General features: G+C 48.8%; 1 protein-coding gene across 3 annotated transcripts in view; it reads right to left on the bottom strand.

The window, feature by feature from the left end:
- Positions 1-24,971, bottom strand: part of NRP2 (neuropilin 2) — a 115,451-nt gene that overhangs the window by 55,334 nt on the left and 35,146 nt on the right. For all 3 annotated transcript variants that reach the window (XM_079924499.1, XM_079924500.1, XM_079924501.1), the window contains exons 4-8: positions 19,080-19,310; positions 17,854-18,009; positions 15,823-15,992; positions 13,827-13,982; positions 195-339 (exon numbers count right to left, since the gene is read on the bottom strand). In XM_079924499.1, coding sequence (XP_079780625.1) covers positions 195-339; positions 13,827-13,982; positions 15,823-15,992; positions 17,854-18,009; positions 19,080-19,310 — 858 coding nt within the window. The remainder of the gene's footprint in view (positions 1-194; positions 340-13,826; positions 13,983-15,822; positions 15,993-17,853; positions 18,010-19,079; positions 19,311-24,971) is intronic.

The following is a 24,971-nucleotide window of genomic DNA, read 5'->3' as shown; positions in this document are numbered from 1 at the left end:
TGAGTGAGTGGAGTGTGCGTGAAGAAATGGTAGCCGGCAAGGCAGGGTCTAGAGTCAGTGTGCATTCAATACCCATACAGGGAGTTACAGGTAAGAGCCAGCCTTCTGCTAAGGTCACGTGGTACAATCAAGCCGTTTGCAGAGTGCTGGGAGGGGGCGCAGAGCCCCCCGACCTCACAGGAGCCCCACTTCACCTGTGACCCGGCAGCCGAAGAGCTCCAGGCGGAGGGCGATGCCCGAGTGCCAGGTCTGTGGACGGACCCTGACGAAGCGTGTCAGCAGCGGTGAGTGCAGCTTGTTCAGAACCACCTCCGTGGCATCGTTGTTGGCTTGGAAGACCTGTAACATCACACACGAATCCATGTTATAGCAAAATCCCCGTATGCAGGTGAGCCACGCAGCCTCTGACGGAGAGGGAAAGGTCTGTTCAATTTTATTTCCCTTAAGCTTAGAAATAATCAGTGGGTTTGTTGTTTGGTGCTGTTTTAGAAACACCATGAAAAAAATGTAATTTCTCACACTGCTCTAAGTTGAAAGCAATACATGGTCTTCACAAAAACTTTTGGAGGGAAGGAAAATTTTGCCTCTGGGCCTGAGGGCCAGCAGAGGAAGGCACCATGAAAGGAAAACACTTTCAGAAGTCGAGAGAGAGAGAGAGAGAGAGAGAGAGAGAGAGAGAGAGAGAGACAGAGAGACAGAGAGACAGAGAGAGAGACAGAGAGACAGAGAGACAGAGAGAGAGAGGGAGGGAGGGGAAAAAGAAAGTAGAATATCCTTTAAAAATGGAGCGACAGGGCTTCCCTGGTGGCGCATTGGTTGAGAGTCCGCCTGCCGACGCAGGGGACACGGGTTCGTGCCCCGGTCCAGGAAGATCCCACATGCCGCGGAGCAGCTGGGCCCCTGAGCCGTGGCTGCTGAGCCTGCGCGTCCAGAGCCTGTGCTCCGCAACGGGAGAGGCCACAACAGTGAGAGGCCCGCGTACCGCAAAACAAAAAACAAACAAACAAAAAATGGAGCGACAATGTCATCTTTTAGGATTGTGGACCTCTCTCACTAGCTTGAACTTGACTCTCCCTTTTCCTCAGGTTTCAGGCCTAGAGGAAGAGTTCCGGGTATTTTATAATCAGAAAGTGCTTCACAGTTGTTTCTGTTAGTTCCCTAGAGGTCTCCCTGCTCCGTGGAGGGGTGAGAGGGTGGGAGCTGTCCACCCCCGGTGCCCCCGTGTCAGTCAACACTTGCTTGGTTCTTTCTGGTCTTTGTTGTAGGGTCAGGGTTGCAGACAGGCCGCTGGAGCCCTGCTCTGGCTTTCTCTCACTGTAGACCCTGCCCTGTAATGAAATCCATCCCTGTCCCCATCTGACCACTGCACCTCTTATGGGAGGAAAGGCTTTCCAGAGTAGCTTCTAATCCAACATGGTAGGAGCAAGTCCTAGCTTACCAGATGGCCCAAATCAATAACGGCCTTGGGCTTTTTTGTGTTCTCCATTAAAAAAGGAAAGAGTAGCTGCAACAAGTATATGTAAGTTTCTCTTGGTTTCCCTGGATAAGCGTGAAGGGAAAGACCAACTAACCATCGCTTCTAGATCATACCTGTCATAGCTCTAACAACCATGTGACCGTAAGTCCACTCACAGGCAACTCTGCAACAACTAGCAATTTCTCCTGGGTAGGGGGACAAGCTCCTTCAGCTCCTGGCACCTATAACATGCGAGCTGTTTAGGCACTGACAGACCTGGGATAAGGGGAATGGGGAAAATGGTATATTGGAATCTCACTGAGCCAGACACTGTGTAAACATAATTAGGCCTACAACATTCTGGGAAGTAAGTACTATTATTTCCACTTTATTGATGAAAAAACTGAGGCTCAGAGATGTCTGTCCAGATCTCAAGCCCTTGCCACATTTTTAGATTTCAGGCTTGTGGTTTTCTCCCTTGACTCTCGTCTCGTCTACATCTGCAGCGTTTATGTTGGTGGCTAGGAGTCGTCCCCAAGCATGGGTGGAATGGAAGTAGAGTTGCTGTTCAGTCATGTGCTTGCTCCCAGGGTGTTCATAATCCCAACGTAGAATGACCCGAGTAACAGCAAAGAGCAGCACAGAAGCTTAGAGCTAATGAACAACGTGGTCCTTGCTTCCTCAGGAACTGTAACCAGGAACTCTGCCATTTGGCAACCCTGAACCTTCTATATTTCCCACTTACTAAGGTCAAAAGTTAGAGCTGTTAAGAGCCCCCACTGACGGTGGGGGTGAAGGCTCAGAGCCATCATAGCTTTTGCCAAATGAGGGGAAGTGGCCTGTTTAAGAGAAACAGAGGGAAGGAGAGGAGGAAACAAGTTTTCCCTGGACCACGGTATTCAGTTGCAACCCCTCGTTCCTGGTGTTGAGCCCACTGATTCCAGGGGACCTCCCGCACCAGCCTTGCCGCTCCTTCTCCTCCCCTGGGGAGCCTCTGTCCTGGTCCCAGTCCACCAGTTTCCTCCTCTGCTCCCTGCAGACCGCACAGAGAACCAAGGCGGGACTGTGTGCCCACCTATCCCTCCCAGCTTCGGTCTGGCTGCTTCCTGCATAGTGATTGAGGACACAGAGGGGCGAGAAGACAAAGCGGAGGAAGAAGAAGGACCACGAAAGCAGAAGGAAAGAGGGTTAGTTCCAGACACCTGGGAGAAGGCCTAGGGGAAGAGAGAGGCGCCTGAACCTCTGTGATCTAATCTGGGGAGGGGCCACCGGCAGGAGGGCCCAGGGCCCAGCACGATCTCAGCCTCGCCATGCCCGTTCCTTGGCTTCCTCTGAAGCTCTGAGGAGAGGGATGGAGGAACTGAATCCAAGGGAAAGAGATTAATCAGTTCTGCGGGAATTCAGCGTGAGGCAGAGGCTCTTTGCTTTGTTTTGTTTTGTTTTGCTTTGGCAGGGAAGAAGCAAATGCAGCCCTCTGCTCATTTCAGACGGCTGCTGTGAGCAGTGGTGGGTCCCCACTGGCCTACTCCCTGAGGATGGTGACGGTGGCTGTGTGTGACCTCCAACAGGAGATGCTGAGGCGTCCGTAAGCGAGGGGGCAGAGGCGGGGGCTTGGTTTCCCACGTGAATATATAATTGGAGTGTTGAGTGGCTCTGAACTTTAACACAGCTGCTAATCCACAGCGTACACACCACGCTGGTGCCGTTTAGAAACACAGCACGTCTCGTGTTTTTAATATCCAGTTTTATCTTATCTGACCCCTTCATTTCTCAGCCTTGGCGGACAACACCAAGAAACCTTTCCTCTCCTGCCTCAGTAAGGAAACGACTTTGTGGACTGCCTTGGGAAGGCCGGCTGCCCGTGGGCACGGGGGGCACACACGTGTGGGTACACACCTGGGGAGGGGCTGGTGTTCCCATGGATGCGTGTGGCCACAGGCTTGGGTGAGCCCCTGGATCTCTGTCTACAGTGGCCTCAGCCAGAAAGGGAGGCAGGCACGTGGTTGACGTCCCTGAGGACATCTACCTGGTGCTCAAATTGACCTTCATTCTGCTATTCAGTTTTGCTCACTCTTCTCCCACCCCTGGAACCCAATGAAACCTCTTTCAATGTGACCTCAAATTATCCTTCCCGTTTCCAAGCCTAGGTCCTTCTTGGTGTCTTGTTTGCTCTTGACCTTGGGCTCATATCTGCCTTCCGCTCTCTGGACCCTTGGCTGAAGGAATACCATCTTATTTTAATAAACTTTTTGTATACCTCTCACTCTGAGGTGGGTGTAGTGGGAAAAAAAAGTCCAAACACCACTGAACCAGGAACCAGACTCTGCTGTTAATTAGCTCCTAGGTGTGGGCAAATATCTGTACCTCCCCCAGGCCCCAATTTCCTCCTCCATTAAATGAGGGGATTGCATGAGCTGATTTGCAAGGTCCGCTCTGGCCCCCAGACTCTAAGGCTTTCTTCACAAGAGTTTCTCATTTAGAACTGCCCCGGAAGTGTCCACTTTCTAGCATGGCATTTTAGTTACCATTGTCCCTTGTAGCCTAAGTGCTTTTGTGGACAAGTGAAGTGGATTTTCATATACTTCAAACAGTGCCCAAAACACATGGTGACTGCCCCACTCAGAGGGAGAAAATATCTTGTTGATGTTTTAGTTCAATAACAGTCCAAATGATTAATAACGAAGAGTCATACATAACAACACCTTAGTTCTTACATATCGTCTTTCGCCCAAAGATATCAAAGTGCAATTTAAGAAGATCCATTTTTAATGAAATATTAAGCAGTTTCTATTTCTCCTGACCCAATGGATTTCCAAGGTCTCTATTTTTTCTCCTTGCACTGCCCTATTTATAGCTGGTAAATGCTATCATACATTATACATCTTTATGACTTTTTCAATGCTTCTGTGGTTTCAGAATCACCCTTCATATATTTTCTGATCAAATTCTCTGAGATGGAACCTTGACTTCCAGTCCTGCCATTGCAAGGTAAGGGGTTGTGTGCTTGGGAGATGATGCCAGGGAATTGGTTTTACTCCCTATTCCCTTCCGACTCACTGAATCACTATAGGCCAATCAATAAACCTTAGATACCTTGATTTCTCCTTCAGGAAAATAAAGTCGATAACACGCTTGCAGGTAGACACTAAACTCTACCAGCCCTCCCTGCTGGCTCCAGTGCCTGCACGATACCAAGGACAGATATTGGACTGGAAGCCACGTCACAAGCAATAAATAGGTCTTTGTTCAACTGGGGAAGTTCAAGTTCTGAAAGCCACTGACTCTCAAGTCCCACCTCGAGGCCAGGAATTTTCAGGCCATGACTTTGCAGTGCGGAGTCCACATTGCTGAGAAAACTCAGCGGCCTGTCAGCGTATGGCGTCCCCAGATAGACGTATATCAAACGTGGTGATCACATTTTAACATCTGCTTTAAAAGCTGGATGTCACGCATGGTATACAGTTTTGTTAACTTTAAAAGAGAAATGTTAATATGGTTGCTTTCCTGCCCAAAGGAAAACCAGAGGTGTGTTCAAAGTGACCCTAACCTTCTTAAGAGGTGGGGATAGCGTTGATAATGTTGTAATGACTTATATATATATATATATATATATATATATATATATATATATATATGAAGCTATGTTGAACATAAAGATTTCGTCAAGTACACTTCTATAAACCAAGTTTAAAAAACAATTCAGGACAAGAAGTGGTTTGGATAATCCATTTGGTGCCTTGCTGAATTCTGAACATAATCCAACACTTTCCAATTGATTTCTGAGACCTTTGGTTTATTTTCAGTAAGACAGAATCAGAAACCAGCAGCACGTCATGCATTTTCTGATTTGCACCTCAGGGGGGAGGGGGGCATCTGCCAGTTAAATTGGCTGCTTTCCAATATCCCAATTTGGTTATTATCTACAACTTCACCCCCCTCCGCCATCTTCTCCCCCCAGGAAAAGAAAATCAACATGTTGTGACCACTCCTGTGAGCTCGTAAGGCATGGACTCTAACACTATGTAAAAAACACATTAAAGAAAATAATATATAAACTTTGAGAAGAAACATCTAGCCAGAAAGCATCACTGAGGTCATCTTTTCTCTTTCACCCCATTTCTAGTCCACCACCTCTCCCTGCTGACCCCTTCCAAAGTCCTCTTTGAAGAGTATGCAGTGACGCAGGCACTGCTGAGAACAGTGAGTGTTTCACGGCCTACCTTGGAGGCCGCTATGTGGGGGGATTCTCTGCCAGCCCTACATCCCTCTCCCATACACCGTTCATCTCTGCCATCAACATCCGGGTGCCCAGGCCGGTATAGATGCTCCATGTCCGTCAGTCTTTGAGCTCCTTGGCGGAAGGACACGGTGCAGCCGCACAGTGTTCCTGGCTGTTTAACCTCCCGCCACGAGGCAGGCCCTCATTCTGTGCACAGCCTCCCTCCTGATAGGGCTTCAGTACTGCACCTGCGCATGCCTGTCTCTTCATTCCCTATGCTGTGACCTATAGTTTATTTCTATTTTGCTGTAAATATCTGAACGTGGCCAGCTCCAGGGATTGCAGAGAAGCAGGAAATTTTTCAAAGACAACATAGTGTTGGAGCCCTGAGGTAGAAATTGTGCAGGAGACCTTCTTCTTCCTTTTTTAAAGAATAAATATTTCTCTCCACTAATACATGTTGCGTCGCATCCAAAGTTCTCCTTTTCAATCTCCCTGGCACAGACACTGAAGGAGGAGAACAAAGCAGGCAGAGAAGAGAGATGACAGGAGTCGAGGGCAGAGACGGGGGAAACCAGGAGCGCATTTAAAAAATCTGTCTCAGAAACAATGGTACCGACTCATCCTCACTGCAGAACCTAGTCCCAGCCCTCCCACTCCCACCTCCTCCCCTTGCATTTTCTCTAAAGCTAGCCATTGGGGCTACACGTAGAAATAAATTGTTAATCAATGAATGCCATCCTGTTTAATTAATTTGTTGCACCAAACAGGTGTGGGTGAGGGTGAATGCTGCACTCGGGAAATGATGCTAAGGTAATGGACCTTTTTTTTCCTGTTTGTAAATCATGGTCCTGACATTTCTCTCTTAAAACTCTTCCTTAAAGACTATAAAAATTTTTTAAAGCTGCTCTTATTCTAGTGAATGTGGGAACTTAGCCAGATACAGAATCAGAAAGGATGTCTCTCTCATGTATGTGTGTGTGTATATATATATATATATATATATATACACACACACATATGAGAGACAGAGAGAGAGAGAGAGAAAGAATTTAAGGGAGGGAAGGGATGCGGGTAGGGCAGAGAAATTCCCTAGCCACCAAATGCTCGTTTATGACCATGATGCCCTCCTGTCTCCTCCTCCTTCACTTCAGGGCTGCTTTCGTCATCAAGCAGTTTTGCTGATGTGAGGGAGGAGATAGAGAAGCAAGCAGGAGCTGGTCGGGGGCTGTAGGGCAGGGAGACCGCTTTCTTTCTGGGGGTGGGGGCTGAGGTGCTGGGATGTGCACATCCCCCTCTGTGTGTGCCTGGCGGGGGCCGTTAGATTTACTGCGGGATTACGTTACCCCCACGAGACACTGAGCCCTGGAACACAGCATACTAACAGGATCAGGGTTTCAGGATTTGAGACAGGAAAGCATGAGGGAGGAGAGGCGAGGAGGGCAGCTCAGGGATTTGGGGCTGGAGGAGAGATGGTATGGGAGAGAGTGGAGCATCAGAGCAACGAGGGGCCGGAAGTCCTCCTGTGAAGGTGGGGCAGAAACACACATTCTACCTGGGTAGGAAGGGCCTCCACACTGAAAACCTCCTACAAAGACACCGCCACATTATTTAAGGAGGCACCTTTAACTTCCAGGTGGGGAAAAGAGAGCAGAAAAGCTACGGGGAATGAGGTTGCTGAAGCTACCTGCCACCTGCACTCCTTTTCCAGGTGAAATTTCAGGAAAGCACAGAGCAGGGAACCGGTGATGGCAAAGAACCTGACAGTCCGCCTGGAGAGGCGTTCACCCCACTGCTCATCTAGGGATGCTGAGGTTAGGGCAAAGCGCGTGTTTTCACAGCCCAAGCAAAATCACGGCGCCATTCCACATCCCCTGCTATCTGCTCTGCCCCACTGGCCCCTACGTACAGTGGGGCCTGGGAAGCACGAGGAATTTAGCATCAAGGCTGTAAGCACCAGGGAGGCTGGCCTCAGCTCCCGGAGACGATTCAGCACCCATGGGAGTTGGGTGAAGCCAGCCATGGGGGCCTGATGGAGAAAAGGTTCCAAGCTTGTGTATAATGAAAATTTCCCTGGAGCTTCCTAAGTGGAAAGGCTAAAGGTCTGAGCTCATCCCATGGCAAATGGATAAGGGACAAACTTAATTACCGAGGGCCCTGGATTATTCTTGGTTATAACTGAGGGGAACAGATAAACTGGGGGGACTTGAATTTGAAAAGGTCATCAGCCCTCTTCTAAACATATATAACCCTAGACGATGTAGTCACATCCATGACTTCTAAAGTCTGATGCCCACTGCTAGCTGATGGTCTGAGTCATTGTCTTAATCTTATAGACAGTAAACAAAATTATTACAATAAAAAGGAAAAGGGGGCTTCCCTGGTGGCGCAGTGGTTGAGTCCGTCTGCCGACGCAGGGGACACGGGTTCGTGCCCCGGTCCGGGAAGATCCCACATGCCGCGGAGCGGCTGGGCCCGTGAGCCATGGCCGCTGAGCCTGCGCGTTCGGAGCCTGTGCTCCGCAACGGGAGAGGCCACAACAGTGGCCCGCGTATCGCAAAAAAAAAAAAAAAAAAAAGGAAAAGGAAAAGGAAAAACCAGTCATCCACCAGGAAGCTTAAAAAAAAGGTATTTTTTGAAAACCTAAAAATTTTCATTGGAGGAATAATTGCACTCCTAACTGAAGAATGAGGGGTACCGTTAATCTGAGGCAGCCCAAGCACAGGCCCCATCAGATGCAGGGAGAAGTCTGGATGACTCACCAGGTCCCTTCCAGACCTATGATTTTAAAGGAGGCAGTAAATATCCCATGGGAGATCCCTTGTTACTTTTTAAATTGATAACTTCCTTCTGTTCAAGAAGAGCTCTGCGGGTCTAATACATTAGTTATATCTGCAGAGAGCCTTCCACCCATGGATCCCAAAGTGCTCTGCCAACAGTAGCTACAGCACCATTCCATTAGGGCAGGCGGAAACACTGAGGCACGGAGCTGGGAAGAGAAATTTCCAAGGTCACGTAGTGCGTCATCCTAGAAGGTCTGGCCACGTGGCTCTAACTGTTAGCCGACTGGTTTGGGGGTGTGGTTTTATGACACCACTCTCTCTCCTCTTAAGTCTCTGATCATTTCACAGAGGGTTTTAAATTCTCAAATGGCTTTCACAACAATTCATTTTAATTTGGAAAATAAATGTAGTACAGAGGATTTTTGAAGCGGGGGTTTATTTGTTCCGGAGGGACGTGGCCAAATCAAACGCAAAGCAGCTTCGTTCAACGCTACATCTCAGGATTCTATGATGGGGCCCCAAATCCAAAATGCTGAGCCCGTGCTAGGAGCCATGCCCACCAAACCGACTTGACTTCAGATCTCCATGAATATGCACACCTCTCGACCCGTGGACGGAACATGGAGGAAGCCAATTTCCCTCTGGAGGCAAGATGGTGAGCCAGACCTGGATCAGATTATGGAAACACCGGTCTGAAGTCAAAGCCTGGTGACCGGTGCCTTCCAAGGGACTCCACGGTTCCCCATGTCCCTGGGGCAAATTACTTTGCCTTGAGAGCTTCAATTCCACAGTCTGAAACACTGTTAAATTCTGAAGCAAATGGGCCAGTGCCTGAGGGTTCTCCAAGCCCCTTGGAAGTCATCATTACATTAAAATGATGACCTTAGTGCATTTCTGTTACTCATTACAGGGTAATTCTGAAAACTCTTGGACCCAAACCTTACCTGATCTCCGTCCTCACCCTCCCATCCTCAATCTGGCCATCAGGACACAGGTAGCATCCGACAGACCCTTTCTTTTAGCCGGGATTTCTTCCAAATACGTCAGAACAGCCTAGCAACACTGTGACTAAGAGCAAGGTGACCAGAGCAGTGTCAGCAAGAAAGATGCCCATGCCTACCGAATAAAGGAGAACCGAAATCAAGGGCTTTTGCTTAGACATATAAGGGCATGGCCTCTATCCTCCTGCCCTGACACCAGCCTCAGTCTCACTGCCTCCAGTGCAGACTCACGGAAGCAGCATCTCAGAGGTGAGCAGGACCTCGGCCAAGGCCTCCTGCCTTCCAGCTCCGCCCATCTTTCTCCACACCCCTCCCTTGGTCCGTGTGTTCATAATTGTGCCTGTAATTACAGACACACACACGAACCTTCTACTACTGTCTTTACAACACTACGTCTATGTTTGGGGTGTTATTAATACAGCTGGCGAAACCAAAGCAGTAGTTTATGCTTGTGGTTTCTGAAGAAATATATGTGAAGCAATTTGTATAATGTAAGGGGGCACGTGGACTGGACATGGGCTCTAACAGGCAGAAGAGCTCTCTGCCTGTGGTTACTCCATAAATACGTGTAAGGAGGGTCCCCCCAAATGAAAATCATAGGTTCCTTTTTTTTTTTGCGGTACGCGGGCCTCTCACTGCTGTGGCCTCTCCCGTTGCAGAGCACAGGCTCCGGACGCGCAGGCTGAGCGGCCATGGCTCACGGGCCCAGCCGCTCCGCGGCATGTGGGATCTTCCCGGACCGGGGCACGAACCCGTGTCCCCTGCATCGGCAGGCGGACTCTCAACCACTGCGCCACCAGGGAAGCCCATAGGTTCTGTTTTCTATGGCATGTGGAGTTGGATGAGGATTTGGAGATGTGCTGTACATGTGGCCTGCGTAACTGGGCTGTGTTTTGCCAGGAGGACATCTGCAACACTCCCGGCCACAGCGTAATGCCTTTCTCATCGGCAGCCTCATCGTTACCTGTTGGATGGAAAGAGACTAAGAAGAGGCTGCTCACAGGCTGTGGGAGGCTGCAAAAGAGTTCCTCGGTCATCCTTGCTTCCCGGCCACGAGGAAGTCTTCCCCCCATAGGCTCAGGCCTTGCCTCAGCCCAGTCTGGGTCCAAACTCTAAATACTGTTTTGCAAGGGAATAGCACAGCCATCCTCCACTACCCTGAGTGCTCATTAATCGTGTTTTTCTCTGACTTCCCCAATTCCCTGGTCTTTGGTATACTGCACTGGTGTTGACAGTGACCAGGGGATTGAAATCAAGTTCCGACATTTCTGCCCCAAACATCACCATCCCCTCCTCACGCCCTGTGCCCTGGTTCGTGTCTGCAAACCCTCCCCCTGCCCCACGGAGTAGAGCAGCCTGTTGCCTCCACCTCTGCTGGGCTTTGCTCACAGGTCCTGCTGGCTGAATTCTGCTTTCAAGCCCACCACTGAGCACCACGAGCACAGCGCCCACCATCCCGCAGCTACAAAGAGAAGCTCAGTGGTAGCGCCCGGGGCGCAGACGAAGCCTCTCCCCGCACTGCCCCCAAGTCCCCTCCTCACCCCGCCTCTCGTTCATGGCATCGAATCAAACTGCAACAGACTTGACAAATCTATTTGGCACGGTTCACTCAACTATTTCAACCCGAACAGCCAGAGAGCCGCGCTGACGCGCCATGAACGGTGCGGAATCTGCACATGAAATACAGTCGGCTGGGAGTAGATCTGCTAATGAAGGAGCAGCAGAGATCACCCCCGGAGGCGAGAACCTGGCAGGTCTCCTAGCTGCCTGCCACACCCGAGGGAGGACAGGGAGCATGTGGGGCTGGAGGGGGGGAGCGGGGGCGATGCTTAATTGTCAGGCTTTCCATTCTCCTGCCTCCTTCTAGGGACCAAGAGAATGAATTTCTAATGGGGACAGAAAGGGCTTTTCCTCTGCCCAGGCATCCTTTATGTGCACAGGACTGATTCGCTAAAAAGCCAAACAACAACAACAACAAAATAAAAATGAAATTACCCCTTGGCTCCTAGGGAAAGAAATCTAGCCACGGGTGAGAAGAGGAGGCAAAGGAGAGAGGGAGAGGGAGGGGGGGGGAGAGAGAGAGAGAGAGAGAGAGAGAGAGAGAGAGAGAGAGAGAGAGGGAGAGAGAGAGAGAGGGAGAGAGAGAGAGAGAGAGAGGGGGAGAGAGAGAGAGAGAGAGAGAGAGAGAGAGAGAGAGAGAGGGAGGGAGGGAGAGAGAGAGAGAGAGAGAGAGAGAGAGAGAGAGAGAGAGAGAGAGAGAGAGAGGGAGGGAGGGAGAGAGAGAGAGAGAGAGAGAGAGAGAGAATAGAGAGGGGGACTTCCCTGGTGGTCCAGTGGTTAAGAATCCACCTTCCAATGCAGGGACTTGGGTTCGATCCCTGGTAAGGGAACTAAGATCCCACATACCGCAACTAAGACCCGACGCAGCCAAAAATATAAATAAATTAATTTAATTAAATTAAAAAATAAAATAACATGTAACATGTATTTTAAAAAAAAAAGAGAGAGAGAGGAGGATGTATCTGATATGAAGAAGTTGAGAAGAATGGTTCTAAAGGAGCCCAGAGAGCTAAATTCCATCCTCAGGGATGTCTTCCCTGCAGAACGAATACCAGGGATAAAGCCAGGGAGGACAGCATTCTATCCAAATGTGCAGTACTAAGGTATTTCCAAAAGCAGATTTCCAGCAAATGGTGTTTTAAATAGCATCCCGGTCCATCTGCACGCTTTTAAAATTGGCTTATGCTACAGTATCCCTCCGGCCAGTGGTGCTTAGTCATTGAGCCTAGACAGGGAGACGGTTGGGGGAATCTCTTCCCCCTCCCCCGTACCCACCCCGACCCAGCTGCTGGCCCTTGCCCGCCTGGCTGACCTTCTGGGTTCTACCAGTTTCTTACTGAAAAGGGAGGCTGGAGAGAAAGGGTATGAAACAGAGCAGGCTGGGATGAGGACTCAGTCCAGGGTGCTCCCAGCAGCCCATGCCAGACTCTGGCCTGCCATGTCCAAGTGACATTTGGTAACTCTTCCTGAAACAAAGGCAGGCAATGAGAAACCAGCCCTGGCTCAACTCGTCAAGATGGGGAAGTCTTTCAATTGCTAAGTCTCTCACTTTATCTGTGAAATGGGATGTGTGTGTGTGTGTGTGTGAGAGAGAGAGAGAGAGAGAGAAAGAGAGAGAGAGACACCTGGTAATATCTAGAAGCCATGATTTCAGATGAATTGTGCCATGTTACTATGGCGATCTTAATTTTTTAAAATCCACTCCTTTAAAAACTCAAATTTCCCAAGTGAAACAGTGCCAACGTTATAGTTTAGGATTTTCTGGGTCCAAAGTTTCCAGTTACACCAGCAAGAGCAAGCTGCCTTGGGGCAGTGACAGGAGCCAAGGGGGCCCTGTTTGGAAAAGACCTTTGGCTTCTCCAGGTTGGACCACCTGTGTCGCCTTTTGATAATTCACACCTGACCGACCAGGGGGCTGCTGGGACTGTGGCAGTATGAGGAGAGACCCTTTCCCTCAGTTCCCGATTCCACTGGGAAGGATGAGCGCTCTCCTTTGAGACCCGAGAGCCAACCCACAACGAACGGAGTTCTTGCCCTGCCCACGTGAGACAACCAGCCGTTTCCAATAAGCCCCCCATATGCTGAGTCTAACACCCAGTATGCACCTCGCGGGCGCCAGCTGCGGGCCTGATCACCGCCAGAGTGCCACGTGTCCTAGGAAAGCGGAGTGCCAGACATTCGTCCACATGTACAACAAAAGCCCCACATCGCCCGTGCGGACACACCTCCGAGAGCCCCAGACACTGAAGGCACCAGCCGAGCGAACTCAATGCCTCGCTGCCACACGACTGCCAGTTCAGATCCCATCCCCGACACACCGAATTTCTCCTCATTACTTATTATCCTCTTTCTTCTTCGGGACATTGTGATTCCCTCTCAGGATCTGTGCCCTTTTACTCCCAGACCTCGGTAACTCCCGAACGGCAGTCTCATGACGTTTTGTGATTCTTAACCCAGCACGTGGAAGGGACTCAGGCCATAAATGCTCAATGAATCCTGTATGGGGAGACTCAGACGGGGAACACATTTTCTCCTTCATTTGCAGTCAGAGAGCACCGTGCAAGCTCTCTTTCTCTCTCTGCTGTGCAATGTGACAGCAGCCAGGCTGTCGGAGAGACAAAGGTGTTTTCCAATCACTTTAGCATAAGAAAGAATATTTGCAGGGCCAGCATTCTGATGCCTCCATCAATTACTGGAGCCTCAGGGAACAAGGCCTCCTTGGCCATGTGCGGTGGCTCTGCAGCCCTTCTTGTGCCAGCCCGCCTGCCCCACCCCGGCGTGCCCAGGCAGCGGGGAAACGGGTTTACCTTGTGGTTCTTGCCGTGACGGTACACCATCCAGTCTTCACCATTAGTGCTCACCTCCAGCTTGTAGGATTTGACATAGTAGCCATTCTGGGTTTCCCTGGAAATCGCTCCCTGCGTCGCAATGGCCGTGAGCACGGTTAGAAAACGTAGGTCCACCTGAGGAAGACAGGCGGAGAAGGAAGGGGGCCTTGACTCTCTTGACACAGGGCTGCATCTGGCTTTTTCTTCAAAGGACACATGTGTAATCCTCAGCTCACAACCCGTGTCTGTGATTCGCTCACAGGTGTTGGTGATCAGTATCTGTTTGCGTCCCCTGGACAGTTGAACTCAATATATTTGAACTACATTGGACACCTTTAGAAATTGGAACTTGATTTTTTTTCTTCTTTTCTCTTTTTTTTTGCAAATCTGAACAGACAGGATTATGTTTATCTTAAAGGAATGACTGAACATCTAGAACCACGACCCCTTCTTACTCAACCACGACCTGCCTCGGATAGTGAAAGTGGATGCTGGTTTAAAGGAACAACGGCTAAATCCAATCCAATCCACTCCGCTCTGCTCCAGTCCAATTCAAGCCAATTCACTTTCGATGCCCTAGTTGCCAAAGTCTCAGCTCGGAGCTGTTTCCCCTGCCCTCAGTTCCTCACTCCATTGTGTATTTAGTGGTTCAGGTCACCAAGGGGTCAGAGGGCATGCAGAGTCTGCCCAAGCAATTAAGCTTATGCACCGCGTCCTGACCTTTTGCCCGATGAGGAGGGCCAACATTTTGAGGCACTTCCCCTCCCACCACACCAAGCACATTTGGAAATTGCTGGATGTTATTCCTTTGCTGACCACAGTGTTTCTTAGTGGCAATCTCTGCGTGATCAAAATTTAGCCAGCACACACCGGTAAAATTTGATTCAGTAAGCATTTATTGGCTACTTAGTATGTGCTCAGCACCATTAAGCATTCGAAAGGAGTACACAATGCTGTGTATGTGTATCATAAACAGGTGGAGAGCAATCAGAGAAAGTATATGATTAGGACCCAAAACGAGGACTACAATCAACAGGATGCGGGCTAGAAGGGAGAACTTTCTGGAAGCTCTGCAAGGTGAGAAGCATTATTGGAGAAGCAGAGGAGAGATAGTGACAGATGGCCTTAGGGTTGGGCGTTAGAACCTCTGTGGACTCCCTGGAAGTTTCTAAGTGGTCATTCTCCCTTTCCTGTTGTCTGCTCTGTGACGTCCTTCTCAGAGCAGAGGTCGCCGTGTCGCATCAGAGCTAGGACAGGCTTGTCAGTGGGTCACGAGGCTGTCTGCCGTGTATCATGAAAGCAGTCATTGCTCTAGCATGGAACTAGCAGCTTGCTCTTCCCTGGGGATGAGAGCTGGACCAGTGTGTAGTGCAAGGGAGGATTACTCAACAGGAGCTGCAAGTCTTGAAAGAAGGAAAGCAAACAATAGTCTGAAAAGATGCTGCAGGGCTTCGGAGCAACTGGAGTTTCACTCCTGGCAGTGACATTTTCCCGTGTGTTCTCCTGATAGCTATAGGCAAAACCTTCCTGGGAGGGCTCCCTCCGAACAGCAAAGATCATGAGAAGCTGCCGTGCTTCTCATGCCTGCCCTTAGGAAAAATGCCCCCTAAGTCTCTGATGCCTCCCTATGCTGAGAATGAGGACGCTCTGTAACTGTTTATGGAAGTTCCTTGGATAACTATAGTGACAGTGCAAACAGCTTCCCAGCCAAGCAACTTCTCCAAGGCCTGGTAATCTTCACAAGGGCAGAGGCAGTGTCCATCTGACTTGCTATTTTATCCCAGCACTTAGCACAGTGCCTGGTATAGTCTATTTGTGGCTGGAATATGGATTTCTTTGGATGGATGGATGGATGGATGGATGAAAGAAGTTCTCAAGTATGTTGTGTTTCTTTGTCCACTCTAGCGAAGGAGCCAGCCCCCTTGCCCACCAATGCACACACACTCTGCACACCCTCTGGTATCTGAGTCAGTACCTGGAGATACTCCTTGCTGGAATCCAAGTTGGGTGTCCAGCCGTTGTCATCGCCATGGAGCCGGCTTTGGTGAGGTGTCCACCTCCCATCAGAGTAGGTAGACGAGGCACTGATCTGTTCATTAGCAATCCGGCCAGACTCCATTCCCAGAGGGACATTGCACTGAAAGTCTGGGGGATGGAAATGGTCAAGGGCAGAGTTAGGTCTCTCCATCTTAAACCCCTGGGACCCCCAGAACGCTGCTCCCTTCTAGGGATGAGTCTTGCAGGCACTCCCTCATCTTAAAGACCTAATTATACACTCACATTTTAAAAACAACTACGCCAAGTCACAGAGATTGACACCCCCTCTGGGTCTGAAAGGAACTAAATTTGACCTAAAAGAAATCAGGCTCTGGATAAATAAGAATCATCATACAAATTAAAAATACAAACTAAAGCACAAGAACTGTTAGTGCTACAGGCTACGGATGCTCACAGTTTCCAGATGCACTCTTATTGAAATACAGGTAAACGCGTGATAGACTTGGGTGGGCTGATACATCGTGGGAAGCCTGCTTTATTAATAAACACCCAAGAGGCACTTTTGTTTCTTTCTTTGTTTCACTCAACTGTCTCATGAGTTCTGGCACAGAAGACAGACGTTACAAAGCAATAAATACCTGTCTTTGGGAGACCTCTCTGTAAGCAGAAGTGTGTCACTCTGTATTATCCTGCACCACCTGTCTGGGCAAATGGACCCAGGAGTCACTTCCCCTGGGCTTGCGCTGTCAGTTTAATTGCTGTCCTTCCTATGGATCCCACGGACACTGGTCAATATTTGTGTGTGCATGTGTCAGATAAGGACCAGCAATCTTTTTCAGGTATCAAACCTACTCTGTAGCTCTGTGACCACACGGGCCATTTGCAGAACTTGGTGCAACTCACAATACTGTTTTCTTGTCACTCAATCTTCATGAGCTCTTTGAGGAAAAAAACAAAAGCAAAACTCAGAACAAAACCCATCAGTCGGCCAGGCTGCCGTGTCTGCAGGTATGCATGTGGTAAGCTGTCTACAGCCATAGCAGGATTTGCCCAGCTCCAATCATCCTGAAAGTGTTCCTTTAGTCCTTCAAGTTATCATCTGGGCTGCTTGGTGAAAATGGCAGCATATCTTAAGCACATATCCAAGAGGAGCTGATTTAAAGACGTAGCTCAGGGCAAGAGAGTGATGGTCTGGGTTCAAAGACAGCAGGTTCCATGACCACTGGGGTCAGGGTTATACTTTCTCTGTTTGCACATAGTAGAAGCTCAAAAAACTGTGTTTATTAGAAGAATGAACTGAAAGTCCAAGCAGTGTACCAGCCTAGTGAGAGAAACTCTAGCCAGGGCGAGAGATGTTTAATGTCAAAACATACGTATATAGAGAGAGGTTGAAAATTGCCCAGTTTTTTGACAATGGTCACTGAGGCTTGAAGAGGGAAGAAAATGGCCCCAGACTCAAAAAATGTTAGCACAGGAGGGGACTCGATATAAATATCCTAACTAACCTCCCTTTCATTCTGAACCTTGAGATGGTCCTGCGACATTCCACGGGAATAACTGATTCTTGGTATACATACTTTTTCTTTTCTTTTTTTTTTCTTCGGTATGCGGGCCCCCCACTGCTGTGGTCTCTCCCGTTGCGGAGCACAGGCTCCAGACGCGCAGGCCCAGCGGCCATGGCTCACGGGCCCAGCCGCTCTGCGGCACGTGGGATCCTCCCGGACCGGGGCATGAACCCACGTCCCCTGCATCAGCAGGCGGACTCTCAACCACTGCGCCACCAGGGAAGTCCCCATACCTTTTCTTTAAAGAAATGAGTAGCCAGATTGACATTTATCCTATTTTCATTAATCTCTGCCTAGCAAGAGGACACAGCTCCCATCCCCTGAGCTCAGATGTCACTGCAAATTCTGGAGAATTCCCATCTCCTTCTCTTGCAGGTCAGCCTCTCTTCCCCACACACCCTCACAGCCCTGATAGGAGGACAGGACAGAGGTTCCCAACTCACTCTCTAGCGGCTCTTGGTGAACCAGGTAGTAACGTGCAGAGAAGCCATCCTTGGCCACTGCCATGTCCGTGTGAAAGGTCAGAGAGAGGATCCCAGTGGCCGAACGGAGTTCAGAAGGTGTTTTGGTCCCACAGTACTTGCCAATCAGGGGTCCGACTGGACATGCAGGACAAAGAGAGGTCACAGAAATGGACATGCCAAACCCCATTGGCCATACATTCTCCCTTCCCACAATCACAAGTCATTCAATGGAGCACCACTTTGGATGCCTTGGCATAAAAGAGCAACCAGAGATTTGTTTTAAGAGCAATGGCTAATGTTTTTCCTGCACATTAGAAAGTATTTTCACTGACCTGGCCTCATTCTGTTTTCACAGCCCTGGGAGATGGACTGGAAAGGTATCATTATAATGCCTGTTCTACAGAAGAAGAAATTGAGGTTTGGAGAGGGCACGTGACTTTTCTTTGTTCATACAGCTAGGGAATAGCAGAGCTGGGACTCCAACCCAAGTTTCCTGACTAAATCTTATGATTTTCTCAGGAAATGAAATTGCTTAGCCATCAAGTCTTCCTTACAGTGCAAAATACTTAGAAAGACTACGAAAGTGAAAGATTGGTTTCCTTGCTGATCCCAAATATACCCCAGACTTATGCTGGTCTCCACCTGAGAAGTACAGGTTCCTCTTGGCCTTGGGGGATGCACCTTTTATGCATCTATGACTATATAAATGATAATAAAATGACAGTAATTACAGTGATGATAATAGCAGCTTATTTATACAGATAAGACACAGAGAGGTTAAGGAACTTGCCCAAGGTTGCAGAGCTGCTAATATCAGAGCCAGGATTCAAACTTAGTCAGTCTGGCTCTAGAGTCCTATTTGGGCATAGAGGGTGGTCACTGAGTCACTCTCTATGGCAAGCCTGATGACTCGGAGCAGAAAAGAACATTACCTATAGGTTTTCTCATCCTCATCCAAGTATCTACTCAGTCTCCTCCTATCCTTCTCCAAAGAAATATCTCCAAGAGAGAAAACTGTCTTTCTACAATGTCTCTGAAGTCATCCTTGGCGAAGGATAAGAAGAGAAAGTCATCATGGGTCATAGATAAACCCTGAGGAACTTTAAAGTCTTTGTTCTCTCTCTCTTTTTTTTATTGCTCCTAAAGCAATTAGCAGGCAAAGGCGAAGCCACTGAGAAATGCCTGGTGACGGCGCCATCACTCACCATGGGGGATGCCATCCCAGATGTCCAGCCAATCGTATTTGCAGTCTCCCTCTCCCACCTGCAAAGGGTCGTGCTCCAGGTCAAAGGTCAGGAACTGCAGGATGATCTCCATCTTGGGTTTGGCCAGGATGGTGAAGGTGCAGTCCAAGTTGTGTGGGTACTTCTCGGGAAACCCGGGGGACTCGATGGTCCCGTTGGGGCTGGTGAAGTTCTTTGAACAATCTTCGGAGCCTGTATGTAAATGAGAACGATAGCGTTAAGAGAGTGGAAGAGGATGCCTTTCTCTGTGGCCTCTGTCACGTGGGTTATTTAAATGTTTGGGCCCAAATCTCCCTCCTCACAAAGTTTTTGTTTCCACTGGAGTGGCCCTTGAAGCAACATACTTTTCACATCAACGTTTCAAGCCATAAAGCCTAGACCATCTTTAGGAGAGAAATTAGGGAGTAGAGCAGGCTTGCTCTGCATATTAGAGTAACAGCAGCAGTGGAGGATTTGGGAGGGGGGTGGTGTAGAAAGAAGTGTGTGTGAGATACAGGGAGGGAGAGAGAGAGATGGATTCTCTTGAAAAGAGGAACAGAGTCTTCTTTCTCAATTACTCAGCTGCTTGCTCCAGAAATGTAAGTTATTTCAATCCTCAAGGAAGGCTTGCTGATTGCCAGCAGGGAAAACAATGTTACCCCTTATTTATTGCTGACCTCAACACTGGCCCCCATTGTACCAGAGCCAACTTGGTGCCCCCAACTCCCTCCAAGATCCAAGGTGCCTCAGGGGAGGGGCAAAGGGGAGCTCGGGTCTCATTCATGTCATGACTATATTAAAACTAGCGGCTCTGTAGCGGCCAGACAATTAACAATTGAGGTTTGTAGCTGGTGGATCACAGCAGGGTTTGGGGATGTTAAAGGCCGCTCCAGCAGCAAGTTTGGAAAAAATGTGGCAGTGCATTGACATTTGGAAGGCTTCTGGTTCTTCTGTGGTGGGGACGGCCGTTTTTCTCTCCTAAGCTCTTGTGTCTGCTTTCTCGGGGCTCACGGAGGCGTCTTATTAAACGCTGCGCACGTTCGCATCCTGGTGCAGGCTTGGACCGCAGCGGGAGGGAGCTCGTAAAAGGATTACAGCCACTGTCTCCCCTAATGCCTCAAGGTGGAGTCACATTAAAAGGGCCCTCGTGTGCTGTAACCCAGCCACCATATTTGCCAGGGTCGCCTGGGACGGTCCCAGGACACTGCAGCCCAGACCACGGGCCCAGGGAACTGCACGGAGCCAGAAGTTTTGCAAGTTATCGCGATGAATGTAAACGCTGCCCAATTAGCATTGATCTCGCTACGTTCTGATTTTAAAATTGAAAAAGGGAGCAGGATTTATGAGCGGAATAATAGGCACGCTAAGCACGAAGAAAAAACACAGAAATACTAGATAAACTAGGTGTTTACTGGCAGGAAGTGTCCTCTGGGGATCCCACTGAAATATAACTGCGTGATGTCAATACAGTGATCTTAGCCCGCAGCAATGTCTTTATCCGTGGCTCCCGCAGCAGCCCCTGGACGGGTCTCTTTATTGATGATGGCTTTCTGGAAAGTGGCAAATGTCTGACTTGGAAAAGGTGCCATGCAAATAAGTGGGGGAGGGGATGGAAACTTTTTTTTAGCATCAGACAGGAAGTTCCAATATCCCTGCTCACCCTTCCATCACCTCCGCCCTTCCAGCCAGCAGAGCCTTGGCAGGGTGGGAACCTGGGACACCTGGGGCGAGAGCTAAGAATCCTTTTCAGGATTCTTCTTCAGAGGTTCTCTAATGCTGCATCCCAGAGGCTCTGCGTTCCATCATTCTGAGGCCAGGTGGCCCAGTGGGCAGCCAGGCCTGGAGGCAGGAGATGAGATGACCTCTCCCCCAGTTTGTTTTTACTATCAGAACCCCAGCTTCTGAAAGCCTCCTCCATGGTCCAGGATGAGGCAGTTTAGCAAAGCCAAGCCAGCTGGCAGGTCTTCAGGTGGCTGAGAGGGATTTTGAAAAGGTTAGCATTTATGGCTGCCCGGCCACTTTGCCAGAGGAAATTAACCCTATTCACAAGTTGCTTCTAGAAAAGGCATCCTGACACTCCCTCCTAGCGTTTGCCCTATTGTCATTCCTTTCCAAGGCAAGGGGAATCACCCCCCACCCTCACCCCCCGGAGTGGGGAATTTATAGTGGAATCTTTCTTTAGTCCTTGTCATCCATGGGGGACAGGCGCTTCCGCAAAGACACTTAGAAAGCCCAAGAGAGGCCTGGAGAATGTGAGATTCTAAAGTACCCACAGTTTCCAAGGTTCTGTGGTCCTGTAATGGACTGGAGAGACTTTTTTCAATCTGACGTCCTTAAGGCAAAAAGAAAAAAAAAAGTGTGTATCTATCTTCTGACATATGGCTATACACGGGTGTATCCTGTGGCTTATTTTGAATGAAGTAGAAAAACAGTTTTATCCTTTTCATGCAGAAAAGTCAAGCCTGTCCATTACAATCGTGCATCCATCTATAATTGCACCATCTTGCTGTTTGGACTATGGTCAGTGTCAGAAGGCAGGCAGCTGAATATCAAATGTGGAGAAGAGATCTCAGGAAAGGGTGACCATCCCTGGGACAAGGGTTGAGTCTTGCAGTTATCTACCTAATCCAAGAGGCTTTTCTGCAATGTGTTAAAAGGATTAAAGGTTAAAAAAATAGCTCAGTCAATAAATACTCAAGTTTATGCAATGCTAAAATTGTCCATAGAAGCTGGGGGATTTTGGCTGCAGTGAATGATTTCATACCAAAGGACTCTGGTATGAAAAATGCCCACTCCGTGGTTTTTCACTGTAAATTGTATGATAACTCTGCAAGCAGAAGGAGAATCTGCACACATAAGGCTATTGAAAACATGGTGGATTTATCCAAAGATGAGTTGAGGCTGACCACAAGGGTAAATCCAGTTCTTCAATTTAGGAAGTGGGAGTAGGGGGCACCCCAGGTTTTCTCTGTCTGTGAAGAACCCGAGATTTCAGTTTCCAAAATGTCACTGGGCACCACAAAAGAAAACTTGATCTTGAACTTTGGTCAGAAGACAGGAAACAAACACACAAAACCCCCCACATTTTCCAGTGATTCAGTTTCAATGTTACTTTTTAAGTTATTTTAAAATTCCTTTCTCTGTTCTGCTTATGATTTGTGACTTGGGATCACTTAAGTCAGCGAGTTGTTTGGTTTACCCTTTTCTATGTGGACCGTCTGGTCATACGCAGACTCTTTCATAAACCACTTCATTCAGGGCAGACACGAACCTCCCTCTCCAGCCACTCACCCCCATCTGTACTGAATTGTGAGTTTATTTCTGTCAGTATAACTCTGCAGCAGAGCCCCGCCTGGGCGATGTGCTGTCCAAGGCTTCCAGAGTCCTCTGTACAGTTGTGTATCTGTTTACAGTTCCCCCTTCTCTCTCTTTATGAATCTGACTAGCAAACACAACTGTGTGCTGTTTAGATTTCTTCAGGATGTTCATGCGTTTCTTTCATGTTCTGTGGATGACATAACTTGGCGTGTTTTCTCTCAGGGCTCCAACAGTGGAGATCTGGGTGTGGGACGTGGCACCTGGAAGAATACTCATCTTCCTAAACTTCTCAGTTTTGAACTTGGCACACCCCGCCCCCTGCACATACACGTGCTTTACGAGGGTTGACTTTCAGGCTGAGAGCTGTTCTTTCCAATGGGCATGATGGCATGTGTGAACAGCGCCGAGGCCACTGGGCTCTCACCTCTTTCTTACATTCCCCAGAAGAATGGCTGTTGTCGGCGGTCTGTTACCTCCCGCTGCTGCAGTAATCTTTTTCTTCCTTCTGTAGGCAATCCCAGGCCTTAAAGTAGACTGCCCCACTTCTCCATGCCCAAGCCACCTTCCTTGGCTGGCTCCTTTGTTTCTAGGCTTGCTGCCTCATTCAAAATCCTATGTCAGCCTGTCCTCAAAAGAGCAATGCTGAGTTATGATACCTTCTGTGTGTTTTGGCTTTTAAGATCGACTCTTCACATTTGCGTGATGGATAGAGCTAACATTCACGTTTTTGTGTCGATTTCTGGAGGATGTGGCACCATCCTTTGTGAAATACTAAGTTGGGAAACATGAAACAGAGATGAGCTGGAATGGTCCTCCGCACCCTTGTTCTGACTTCCGGCGGCTAGCTCCCTGGATGCCCTTGCTTGGAGCTGTTTTCCTTTCGTGGTCAGCACAGTGGAGCCGAACGGCAGCTTCAGCACTGGGGACCTAGCTACCTAATGGACTTCCCAGGTAACCTACCGGCAAGCCACTCAGCAGCTCCCTCATTTTCACATCCACAGCATGTCAATCATACCTTCACAGTTATTCACTCTGCCTCATATTGTAACAATAGTTTACCTTGCAAGTTACCTATCAATTTACACATTCATCCAATAACATAGACTGTGCATCTGTGCTGTGCTGTGGGTTTACACACTGTCTCCCCAATCAGAAGAGGGCAAACGCCCCGTTTCCTTCCTTCTCTCTTCTCTCTCCCCACTAGTCCCCAGCAGAGGATGGCATAATGAGGGGTCCATCAGTGCCAGTGGCACTGACTGATCTGAATCTCACACAGGACTCAGGGGAATGTGGATGAGGCGATTTGGGTGCCTCACACCAGCCCGAGCCACTGGACACACAGACTGTCAGTCCCTGTGACCTCATGTAGTCAGCTGCATGACGACCCGGGGCAGACGGTCTTTCCTGGGACTCGTGCCCTGGGACGCTCCCGGCTCCCACTCTGGCTCCAACCTTTCACTGGATTCTACGATCTTGTTCTCAGGCAGACAAATCTGGCAAATATTTAGACAGAGTGGATATAAAAAGTGCTTTCAGCAGCTACCACTTCCTTTCAAGAATTGTTTGGCGAAAAAGAAAATATATATGAATAGTTCCCCTCACACTGAACTCAACAGGCGCCGGACTTGGGCCCCTTGATGACAAGGCTGACAGCCTCCCCTTTCAGCAGACTCTGTCCATGAGTTGTAAAACTTGGGCTGCTGGCGAGGGAAACACAGTCGTAGATGGGGTGGGAGCCCCTGAGGTGGGGGGATGGGCAGGGGTGAAGGGAACTGGAGGATAAACTTCACTTAGCCTCAAGATAATGAGCTCACACATGGGAGGGAAGGGCACGCTGCTTGGAGTGCTTCCATGGAGATGCTGAACCAGCGACTTGTGAATCAAAGTTGTCTCTACCCAGTTATGGATATTAAGCATTGGCCCATATTCTCAGGATCTAAAGTAATCTAAGGGGGACCTAATGGAAAGCAAGTGGTCAACTTAAAAGAAAGGCAATGTGCTTCTCCTCTCTTTCTGCTATCTTTATCAGGGTGTTGGCTTCGTCGGCATTTAGGAAGTGTGGGTTCAATGGGTAGACGTGATGCAGTGGAACAGCAGCAGGAATTCCTAGGAGCCATATTTGGGTGTAAAAGCAACTGTGTGACTTTGTTGGTGGTAGTGGTGGTGGTGGGTCATAGTAAGATTTTTAGAGACTCCTAACACTGAAAAGATGATGTCCTTCCGTCCCATGTAATTCCAAAGAAAGGCTGTGTTAAATCATGAAGTAATTAGGAGGACGTTTAACCAAGTTTTGTTTTTACCATGAAGATTATTGTGATTTTTTAAAAAAGACACACGAAAATCAAATTCTTTCCAAAAGTGTTTTTCTATGTAACAGGTTCTCCTATTCTTTCGTTGCCACAAACAATGTTTATCTGCCCAACATGCTGCACCCAAGCACTAACCTGGCAGCTCGCCCTCTTAAACTGGCTGGTAACTTAAACTGGCTTTTCATCTCAGGCTGTCTCCAGGTTCACCTTGAACCTCTCTTCCCTCCATCAACTTACTTAGGCTGGA

This window comes from Stenella coeruleoalba (assembly GCF_951394435.1).
Source record: "Stenella coeruleoalba genome assembly, chromosome: 6".
NCBI lineage: Eukaryota > Metazoa > Chordata > Mammalia > Artiodactyla > Delphinidae > Stenella > Stenella coeruleoalba.
The sequence above is the reverse complement of the archived record's forward strand: the minus strand, read 5'-3'. Positions and strand labels throughout refer to the sequence as shown.